The 10,961-nt window shown below is 36.2% G+C and overlaps 2 protein-coding genes across 2 annotated transcripts; one reads left to right on the forward strand and one right to left on the reverse strand.

Annotated features, from left to right (window-relative positions):
- Positions 1-442: 442 nt before the first annotated feature.
- Positions 443-3,930, forward strand: LOC9322305 (polyadenylate-binding protein, cytoplasmic and nuclear). The gene is made up of 17 exons (XM_021032180.1): positions 443-640; positions 721-799; positions 987-1,051; positions 1,136-1,224; positions 1,310-1,333; positions 1,411-1,480; positions 1,613-1,671; positions 1,748-1,865; positions 1,971-2,057; positions 2,189-2,259; positions 2,345-2,462; positions 2,565-2,671; positions 2,808-2,831; positions 2,930-2,996; positions 3,132-3,211; positions 3,283-3,400; positions 3,487-3,930. Exons 1-17 carry the CDS (start codon positions 443-445, stop codon positions 3,667-3,669), a joined length of 1,557 nt encoding a protein of 518 aa, XP_020887839.1. The 3' UTR covers positions 3,670-3,930.
- A 2,616-nt stretch (positions 3,931-6,546) lies between these two features.
- Positions 6,547-9,367, reverse strand: LOC9320243 (G-type lectin S-receptor-like serine/threonine-protein kinase At2g19130). Its single transcript, XM_021031796.1, has one exon. The coding sequence runs from the start codon at positions 9,198-9,200 to the stop codon at positions 6,714-6,716; it is 2,487 nt and encodes an 828-aa protein (XP_020887455.1). The 5' UTR covers positions 9,201-9,367; the 3' UTR covers positions 6,547-6,713.
- Positions 9,368-10,961: the final 1,594 nt, after the last annotated feature.

Below are 10,961 nucleotides of genomic sequence, written 5' to 3' on the forward strand. Positions count from 1 at the left end.
TTAACTAAGCCGAAGAGTTATCGTTGGTCGTTTTCTTGGAAGAAGAAGAAGAAGAATGGCTCTGTTTCTGTGAAGAATTATGGCTTGACGACGATGACGACTCAGTAAAGAAGACCACATCTTCATCGGTATCGACTAAAGCTTGAATTGATCTTGGAAAAGGCGGCGGTATATTCGGAATGCGCACGAAATACCGAGATGTCCCCATGGGCATCGATTCCACCCGCTTAGGTTGGATGGGCGTGCTTCGTTGGAAAACATGGATCCGCCTAGGCTGTCCCGTCCCAGCAAATAAAAGCCCAGCCCACAGATAATTGGTTTATAAAAATACCTTGGATTTCATCTTCGGTGGATGTCTCTAGGTTTTGTTTATTTATTTATTTATTTTAACTGATTGCTCAACTCTTCCCGGAAAATAAACCGCCGCCGTTTTCACTTGTCCATGGCCAGTTCTAGCCACAAATCGGCCGCCGAAGTTAATTTACTTGGTAAGCGAAAGGTGGAAGATGGTTTGGAGACCAAATCGATGCTGAAGAGACGTAAGGAGGAGGAGACAACGAAAGAGCAGATTGAAGCAAGTGTCGAGTTGTCGGAGACAAAGTCTGATGAGGCTGATTTTTATGAAGAAGCTACTGCCGCCGTAAGTAATAATTTTGTTAGATATATATTTTGCAAGTTTTATGTTCAATTAAGCAAGCATCTTGGTTCTTATTATCTCAGGAGACAGAGACAGTGGAAGGAGTTGATGAAACTCCCGAATTCTCTTCTTTTTCTTATTATCTCACAAACACACTTGGCTGTTAAATTCAGGAAGCAGAAAAGCCGGTCTTTGTTGGCAAACTCCCTCGCGAAACTGAAATATCAGATATGTAAGTAGCACCTTTCCTTGTCGGAGCTAGTTTAGTTTTTCATGCCTGATAGTATTTTATCCTCCAGAATCGAATTCTTCAAAGATATTGGACAAGTTGTCCGTGTTTGACTTGAAACATACCTCCAGGGCTTGGACCGAGGAGCATTTGTTGAGTTTGCTTCTGCTAACCAAGCAAAGAAGGTGAGACTCATTTATTATTTATACTAGTAATCATGGATGAAAAGTCTTTTCACTAGTAGTAATTAAGTCTTTCATTCTCTCTAGGCATTGGAAAAGAAGCAGGGTCAATATTTGCACAATCGCAAGATTTTTCCTGCTGTGGCTATTGAGGGATCCCGATGCTTTCCACCCAAGTAAATTGAGATTTATCTTGTGTAACAAAACTGCTATGCCACTAGTACAGAAGATTAACGTTTTTTTTTTCTTTGGTTAAATTAGGTACTGCATAGATCACAAGGTTTGGTAAGGGATTTAATTAATTATTTGCATCTTGAGTTTGTTTGTTATCATAGAGAGATCCATCACAAGGGTTTTTGCAGGTACGAAGAAGACTACCTTGAACAACAAGATTGCCGCCTTCCGATAGGAAAAGATCCGAATTCTGTCAAGGTACCTCTTCTTATTATCTTCAGAATATGTCAAGCTCAGAGCTTAGCGTGTAATAACGAGAGAAAGTCAAGAAATGATTTATTTTGTTGTTGAGCAATTTAATTATTGTCGTCACTTGGCTGTTAAATTCAGGAATCTGCCCTACTCTTTGTTGCCAATCTCTCTCCCCAAACAACTAAACTTTCACATATGTAAGTAGGCACCTTAAAAATTTCCACTTTCCTTGTCAGATCAAGACTGATTTTTGCCCTCTACTTTTACTTACAGCACCCTTTTCTTCAAAGATGTTGGAGATGTTGTTAGTGTTCGACTTATTGTAAACCAGGAGGGTAAGCATGTGGGCTATGGCTTTGTTGAGTTTGCTACTGCTCACCAAGCAAAGTGGGTGAGTAGTTTTTTTTTTCTAGTAATGATGAAAGAAGTTTTAAAGTGATTTGAAAAGTATACAGCTAGTTATCCGATAGCTGATTAAATCTTTTATATACTGTAGGCGCTGGAAAATAAGAATGGTGAATACTTGCACGATCATAAGATTTTCTTGATGCAAGGACTTGATGGAACTCCAGATTCTGCTGAGGTACCTCTTATTATTATATTTAAACGCTTAGTGTTTAAAATATCACAATTGTTCGGCTACTTTTTTTTTTGTTATTGAATCTAAGTCCTTTTCTCTTGAGAGTCGTGCTAACACACTTGGCTGTTTCCCAGGCAGTTGCCATAAGAAATAAGACACTCTTTGTTACCAATCTCTCTCCCATAACAACAAAAATATCACATATGTAAGTATCACCTTTAATTTACACTTTGGTTCTTGGAACAAGTTTGGTTTTTCATGACTAATATTTTATCCTCCATTTATTACAGCATCAATTTCTTCAAAGATGTTGGACAAGTTGTTCATGTTCGACTTATTGTAGACCAAAGATGCAGGATGGTGGGTTTTGGCTTTGTTGAGTTTGCTTCTGCTAACGAAGCAGAGAAGGTGAGAGAGTAGTTATATAGTAATGATGAAAGTAATTTCACTAGTGTATACCTAGGATGTTATTTGAAAGTAGGATTACTGATTAAATCTTTTATTCTGTAGGCGCTGGAAAAGAAGAAGGGTGAATATTTGCACAATCGCGAGATTGCTCTTGCTTTTGCTAAGACAGACGCAGACACTTCAAAAGACGCAGACACTTCAAAAACCAAGTAAATTGATTTTCCATGTTATGGAGATTTGTTTATGTAACACTGGTTGTAACTTAATGCTAGAGTTTTGATGCCATTACAGAAGGAAGACTAATGCTCTTGTTTTTCTTTTCTTTTCTTTTTTTGGTTAAACTAGGTATTGCTTAGATCACATGGTTTGGTAAGGCATCTCACTATTTGCATTTTGGGGTTTGTTATCAAGAGCACATTGGGCTAAGTTTTTGGTATAGATCACAAGTGTTTTTTGATATATTCCAGGTACGAAGACTACCTTGAACAACGAGAAATAGAAGATGCAGCAGTAGAAGGACTCGATTTTGTTGAGGTACCTCTTGTTATTATCTTGAAGAAAAATTATTGTTGCCACAAAGTAGAAAGATGACATATTCGTCGTCTAGGTTTTTGTTATTATGCAATTGGAGTCCTTTTCTCCTTTAACACCCTTGGCTATTAAATTCAGGATGTTGCCTTAAGGAAAAAGACGGTCTTTGTGGCCAAACGCAATATGAAAAAGAGTGGTCTTTGTAACATACCAAATATGTAAGTAGCAGCTTTAATTTCCTCTTTCGTTCTTGGAGCAAGACTGATATTTTATCCTCCATTTATTACAGCATCAAGTTATTCAAAGTTGTTGGAGAAGTTGTTCGTGCTGGAGTTATTGTAGACCACTGGGGTGAGCATGTGGGCTGTTGCTTTGTTGAGTTTGCTTCTGCTGATGAAGCAAAGAAGGTGAGAGTAGTTCATAGTATTTAAGGAGTCATTTATTAGTTATGATTTGGAAAAAGATATGCTCAAAGTAAAGATTGATCTTGTAGGCGGTGCCAGTGAGGAATGGTTATAATTTTTTTGTTAACGTGGCTGAGATAGATCGTCCATACCCTTTCCGACTCAATTACAAGCTTGCAGAGAAGCTTTGGTACGAAGACAACCTTCGACGAGAAGGCTTTGGTTTGCCGATCAAACCGAAGCTGAGGGAAGCTGAGCCGGCAATCGACTGATAGACGAAGAAGATAAGATGAAGCTCTTTGGTGTCTTTAAGTACATGGTCCCTTTTATATTTGGTTATTATATATAAGATAAAATGTTCATGTTTTGACCAAAATATATTAATTTTATATAGTTTTGTACCGTTTTATAACTTTAAAAGACTTTCTATAACTTGAACTTGTTAATCTGGTTGGACCGGCTTTTGGTTTAGGAGTGGAATCATGTCACATGTGACACGAAGCGCGTTTGTGTAAAAGAATCGAGTTACTCCCCATGACGATTTCAATTTATTTTTATTTGTTCTCGTATAGACAAACTCCCACGAATATTTGAATCGTAATCATGGTATTCTCCATAATTTTAATGTTATATTTAGCTAGTTGTATTACATATAAACACAATATTCGTTACCAAAACTTTCTTAATACAACAACAAAGAAAAGTCGTGTTAATTGAAAAGTCGAACGTATATATTAAAGTCAAGTCAACGGTCCTCACACACATAAGAGCATACACAATTAGCCCTGGACAAAAAAAACCGAATCCGAAAACCCGAACCGAAAAAATGAGTACCGAACCCGATTTTTAAAAATACCCGAATGGGTCTAAAACTTCTATACCCGAAAACCCAAACCCGAACCCGAACCGAATCCAATACCCGAAAGTACCCGAACGTACCCGAAATATAAGTATACACCTAAGGTGAAGTGATCTTGGTCTATTGGCAAATCCACAGAAGACAGACACCATCACACCAGTGATCGAGTCCCTGACCCTACAATTTGTAGGAATTAGGCTAATGGGCCGGCCAGTTGTGGTCCAAATGTTGACAAAAAATAATAATAATAATAAGTATACACCTAAGATTTTTAGTAATACTTATATTTATAATAACAAAAAACCCAAAATTATAAATATAAATCCAAATATATTTGATACTCTTGAGTAATTCGAGTATATTTGGGTAAAAAGTAACAAATATTTTAGTTTTTTTGGGTATTTTTGAATATTTTCGGGTATATTTGGGTAAAAAGTAACCAATGTTTTAGTTTTTTCCCGGGTATTTCGGATATTTTTCGAGTAATTCGGATAAAATTGAATATATATGGGTAAAAAAACCAAATCCGATATGAATCCAAAAATAGTTCAAGTATTTCTCGGTTCTCATATAGATACCCGAACCCGAACCGAACCCGAACTAAATAGTAAAATTACCCGAATAGATCTCAACCTCTATACTCAAATTACCCGAAACTCGAATGGACCCGACCCGAATGGGTTCGGGTACCCGAATGGGTTCGGGTACCCGAATGTCCAGGACTATACACAATGGCACATGTGTGAGTGTGGGAGTAAATAATTTTTTATTATTATAATTAGAGAGAGAAGAAAGAGAGAGAGATAAAGAGAGAGATAAAGAGAGATAGAGAGAGTGCAATATTTTTCTTTATTTTAATACTCATACCCAAGTGTAAACTTACACCCAACATACAATTCCTACACAACTTTTCTATTTTTTCTCTTTTTTATATTACTTACACGGTTACACCCAACCAAAGATTGTACTATTGTGTATGATCTAAGATTTAATTAATAATACACACACACCTTCAATACACACACACACCTTCAATCCTTCATATGTAATTTCCTCAAACATATAACTCTACTATAATTAGTTAATTTCTAAGGGCATATGCAAGGGTGCATCTTTGAAGTTTGATCTTAAGGGAGAAAAAATATTAAAATATTGTAAGAGCTTTAATTAAGATCTTTTGTAAAGTAAGTGATTATTGGTAGAACATGTTTAGATCATAGGAATTGATTTGAAATTGAAATAATGTAAGAACATTAGTTTACAATTTTAAAAACTTTAAGAAATAACTTTTAAATTGCAAACTTAAAAAACTTATAATAAATAGATTTGAAAATAAAAAGAAACACAAAATATAATATCAAATTTTTATGAAACAACAAAGAACATTAAAGATATAAATAAAAAAAACAAACAAACAAACATATTATTTAATTAAACCCTAGCATAGATTTCGGATCGAAGGAGAAATGAAATGTTTTTTTCCTTTGCAAAAATTCGTAGCCAATGATGAAGCGCCACGTCACGCTAAAACTGGGCCAAGAACAGTTCTACAACAAGAACAGATATACAACAGATCTAACACTATTCACAATATTTTCTATTTTTAAAAGGCTAAGAACACCTAAGTGTTCTCCCTTTAAATATGGCCTAAGTACTTTGATCCCACTTCTTTAGTGTGTCGCTCTCATGTTTTCAGATTCTATCGTATATTCGAAGTTTAAAAAGTTTGTTTTTACGAAGAATCTACAAAAGTTTGAACTATCCAGCTATAAATTTTCTATCCATTTATATATCCGATATACAGTCAGATGGAACTGCCAAAATAAAGTATCTCTTTATTACTTTTATGTTTTGTTTTGGCAATGTAGTATCCACTAATATTAGTTTAGAAAACAAAAGTTCTCATAAAAATAGGTTTCATTTTGGAATCAATTATTTGTTAAATATTATGTGTGTGTATGTATATAACTTTTTTTTTTGTTAAAGGTGTATATATATAACTTACTTTTGAAAAAGATCGCATCTCCCTTTGGAACTTCTACGAACATATATCTCCAGCCGTATGTTTCACGGTCGATATATAGATAGAAAGAAATACCCTTAAAGGTGATTCTAAAGATGATGATATTTGCAGGATATGACGTAAAAGTGGCGCTATAGTATGACAGTATCAGTGACTTGATGATCACCACAAAAAAAAAAACTATCGAGTTTGGTCTTTAAGTATGAATGTAATCAATGTTTTTCTACTTGCTTATTTGGTTTGGTCTTGGTTTATAAAAAGATCAAATTTGTAAAATTCTTGTAACATATATATAAGTTTCCACAAGTTTGGTAACATTCTTGTAACAAATAAATAATTATACAATGGAAGAAAATTCAGAGATTTCCTTGCCATGTTACAAATAATATACTATATTAAATTACACATTGATAAATATGAGTTTACATTATTAACTAAGCCGAAGAGTCATTGTTGGTTGTTTTCTTCGAAGAGGAGGAAGAAGAAGAATGGCTGTGTTTCTGTGAAGAATTATGGCTTGATGAAGATGAAGACTCAGTAAAGAAGACCACAGCTTCATCGGTATCGACTAAAGCTTGAATTGATCTTGGAAAAGGCGGTGGATTCACTTCCAAAACACCTTCAAGAATCTGAACAATTTGGCTCATCGCTGGCCTATGACTCTCTTCGTCTTGTATGCACCAACACGCCACTTTACAAGCTCTCGTGAGCTCCTCTATGTCCGCTTCATCGCCCTCTAGTCTAGGGTCAAGTAGCGAGCGGATGTCTCCATCTTTGGTGAGTATGGTCGCAGCCCAACTCGGAAAGAATCTGACTTTCTCGTTTTCTGATTGCTCCGTGTTTCTTCTCCCGGAAACAAGCTCGAATAGCATCATCCCGTAGCTGTAAACATCAGCTTTCGCTGTTATCGCAACTCCCGAGATCCATTCAGGTGCAAGATAGCCTCTTGTGCCTCTCATTGTGGTCAAAACCCTGCTAAAATCTCGACCCACGAGCTTGGCTAAACCGAAATCAGCAACTTTGGGACAAAACTGTGAATCTAACAAAATGTTTTCGGGTTTTATATCGCAGTGAATGATACAGTCTCTGCATTCGTCATGTAGATAAGCTAATCCTCTAGCTGTCCCTAACGCGATTTGGAACCGAAGTTTCCATCCGAGGACGATCTTTTCTTCAACTTGGTTAAAGAAAAGATGAGCATCCAAAGAACCGTTAGGCATGTAATCATAAACCAGCAATTTCTTGTTTCCTTCGGAACAAAACCCGCGAAGCCTCACTAGATTTACATGTTGGATGGTTCCTATCGTCACTACTTCCGTCCTAAACTGCTTCTCTCCTTGGCTAATACTCTCAAGCCTCTTCACCGCTATGTCACTAGAATCCGGCAAAACCCCTTTGAACACTGAACCAAAACCTCCTCCTCCTAACTTCTCCGCGAAATTCTTCGTCGCATTCTGTATTTCTCTATAGCTAAACGCAGCCAATGTACCATCACCCTTCTCTCCTCTCATTCTCTTCCTCCTCCGGTACCTTAAAATCAAGATTACCACCAACAGAACAAGGACTATTACTCCTAATGAGCCTAGAACCGCACCAAATATCATCCCTTTATTGTTACTTTTACCGGAAGAACCATTAGGAATGTCAGAAGCAGCAAGTCTAAGATAAAACGTATTCCCCTCACTGTTATCATCTTCCAGTTGCTGAAGATTCAAGACATCTTTATCCCAAACCAAGCATTTGTTAGAGCCTTCATCATGTGCATAAGCCTTACAAGAACAATCCCCTTGGCAAGCAGAGGCACAAATACTAAGACTCGTTCTCGGCAATTCCTCTGAATTATCAGCTAGTTTCATGTTTGGAAGAGGAAAAAACTGGTTAATGTCTCCACGAGAGCATTGTAGCTCAGTCTTTCTTTCGCAGCCTGCAGAGTAATCCTTCAAGTCCCAATCTTTCTGCGACTTAGGCCTAAACCCTTGCGGACATCGGCAAAAAGGTTCAGACTTGTCACTACAAACGCCAAAGGAGCCACAATACCTATAGACCTGACATTGTTGCCGAGGTTGAGACCAGAACAAGTTCCAGTCCTTGTTTCCGTCTAACCAAGTGAACTGTTTGATCTGTCCAGACACGTCCATGACGAAACGGGACACGTTCAAGTGGTTGTAGATCGAGTACGTGAAGTATGACTCCGTGGAGTTAGAGAAAAAGCTGAAGTTGTAGATGTAATTGAGTCTCATTTCAGGGACCAAATCAAAGATCCTGCTCTGATTGTTCCAAGGACCACTTGACCAGTACTCATTAGATCCGTTCCAAAGGATTTTGTAAGCTGTGGACTCGTCTAGCTCGAGAGAGAACAAACCTGGTGATGGATCTTCAAGACTCTTCCACGACGTGAGTCGTTGGCTCTTTCCGGTTCGTTTGTCTAACCGGATCTTCATTCCGGGGAGCCACGTGTTACCAGGGTGATCAAAGCTTTGCCACAACTTGTTGGCTGATGAGCCGGAGCCGCTGGTTCTGAGAACAAGATTGCCGTCGTCGAGCAAAACCGCTTCAAGAGCAGAAACAGAGGAAGAGGTGGAGTTGAGACCGGTGGACCAAACCGGAGTCTGGTTATTACTGTCGAGTAAGATCAAGTTTCCGTTGGACATTTTGAGAACAGATGAGTTCTTGTTAAAGACTGGTTTGTCTCGATTGGCTACCCAGAGGACGGTTTGAGAGAGTTGCTTGTACCACAGACCTATATAGAAGTTTGAAGAAGAACCTGGTTTAAAGAAACCCATTTCGTAAGTTCCGTCGGAGGAGACAATTGTCTGGTCACCGGAGAGAGTAAAGTCGCCGGAGATTGTGTCGACGGCGGAAGAGCCATGGATGAAGAAACAGAGGAAGACGAAGGAAGAGAGTTTCAAGAACGAAACCATGAGAAAAGCTTTTAGAGGAAAGAGAAAGATGGAGAGAGATCATATGATTTATGAAGAGAGTCTTTGCTTTTTAAAAAGCAGACAAATCTTTAAAGACTCCGTGAGGTTTGGTTTGTCAATGGCGAATTATATGATCAAAACAGAAGAGATATGTCGTATGATTTGGTTGGTTTGTTTACTGGAGAAAAGTCAAACAAGTTGCAAACATATGGTAGGGACTAGGGGACCTATCTTGACTTCGTCAAAAAACTCAGATATTATAAGATTTGTGATTTGTCTTTGTCGTATATTTCATGTTGTGTTGTGTGAATAAAATGCGTAGTTGCATTTAACCCAAATCGCACTATGATTTGAAGTCTAAATGATGATTATACAAAATTGGAAAGTAATATGTTATTGGTAAAACAATTGGTTTGGACCCAAAGATAACTTGATTAGTACTTTAGTACCCAAATTCTTATTTTTATTTGTGGGTCAAGATATACTTATTTTCAAAATACCTCTTGGACCCTATAGAAATGTTTTTAAGGCAAGATACATACTAAAAAGTTTATCAAAACGGTGGATAAATACAACCCTTGTTCTAAAAATCGGCCGCCTAGCCGCCTATGCGCTGATCGGAGGAGCACCTAGACGGCGCCTAGCCCAATTTTTTTTTTTTTTTTTTTTTACTTTTTTTTTTTATCTAAAATTCAAAACGTCTTACTTATGTTCGTAATTTGTATAAAAATCATAAATTTGAAATTAAAATCTTGTTTTCATGTGTTTAATACAATTTTAAAAACAATATTATATAAATTTCTTAATTATAATGGATTAATATGTTTTTAAAATATTAAATAGCCCTAAAAGTAATCCCCGATTAATCCCCGTGTAATCCCCGATTTTCTTGCTAGACGCTAGGCGCACCTTCACCGCCCAACTAGCGCCTAGCGATTTTTTGAACACGGAATACAACCATAATAAAAAAAATATATTTAGAAGATCATGTTTAGCTAAAGAATGAGCAACCACGTTACAACTTACAACATCGTTTGATATGAGTGAAAAATTCGCTTCTTTAAATCTTTTGGTCCGCAATAATATATATCATTACGTATGTTTTTCTATCTCAATATCTTTGATAGATAGCTAAAGAATAAGCAACCACATTACAACATCGTTTAACATAAGTGAAATTCATTTACTTAAAATTTTTAGCCCACAATAATATATCGCCATAACTTTTGATTTGCCGTTACGTTAATGATCTTCAAAATGCCCTTGCAAGCCTTAAAAATAATATTATGTCGAAAACAACTCTTATTATATAAAGTATGATTTTCAAAGTTAGTAGTTAGTAATTTATAGGATTGTGTCACATGTAAAATTTATCGATCTCAGATTTTGACACGTGTAAATCAAAAATTTCTTTTTGTTTATTTTAAAACTTTTTTATAAGGAAACTACATGTACGTGTCATATTTATCGATCTCATATTTTAACATGTGTAAAACAAAAAAAAAATTATTTATTTTTAAGAAGTTATAAGGAAACTATACGTATATATCTTATATAAAACAATTCTAAAAATCTAAAAAAGATAATTATAAGGAAACTATATGTATCTTATAAAATAAAATAGAAATTTTTAAAAAAAGTTATAAGGCAACTATACATATATATATATATATATATATCTATATATATATCTATATGTGTTTATATGTTCATGTAACTCTTTTAATTTTCAGAGTAGCTATCATCAAACAAAACATGGGT

Source organism: Arabidopsis lyrata, assembly GCF_000004255.2.
Source record: "Arabidopsis lyrata subsp. lyrata unplaced genomic scaffold ARALYscaffold_3, whole genome shotgun sequence".
Classification (NCBI taxonomy): Eukaryota; Viridiplantae; Streptophyta; class Magnoliopsida; order Brassicales; family Brassicaceae; genus Arabidopsis; species Arabidopsis lyrata.

Coding starts and splice junctions, on each gene's coding strand:
- LOC9322305 (XM_021032180.1), top strand. CDS start 443: ATGGCCAGTTCTAGCCACAAATCGGCCGCCGAAGTTAATTTACTTGGT. Junction 1,225..1,309: donor TCCCGATGCTTTCCACCCAA/GTAAATTGAGAT, acceptor TGGTTAAATTAG/GTACTGCATAGATCACAAGG. Junction 3,401..3,486: donor CTGCTGATGAAGCAAAGAAG/GTGAGAGTAGTT, acceptor TTGATCTTGTAG/GCGGTGCCAGTGAGGAATGG.
- LOC9320243 (XM_021031796.1), bottom strand. CDS start 9,200: ATGGTTTCGTTCTTGAAACTCTCTTCCTTCGTCTTCCTCTGTTTCTTC.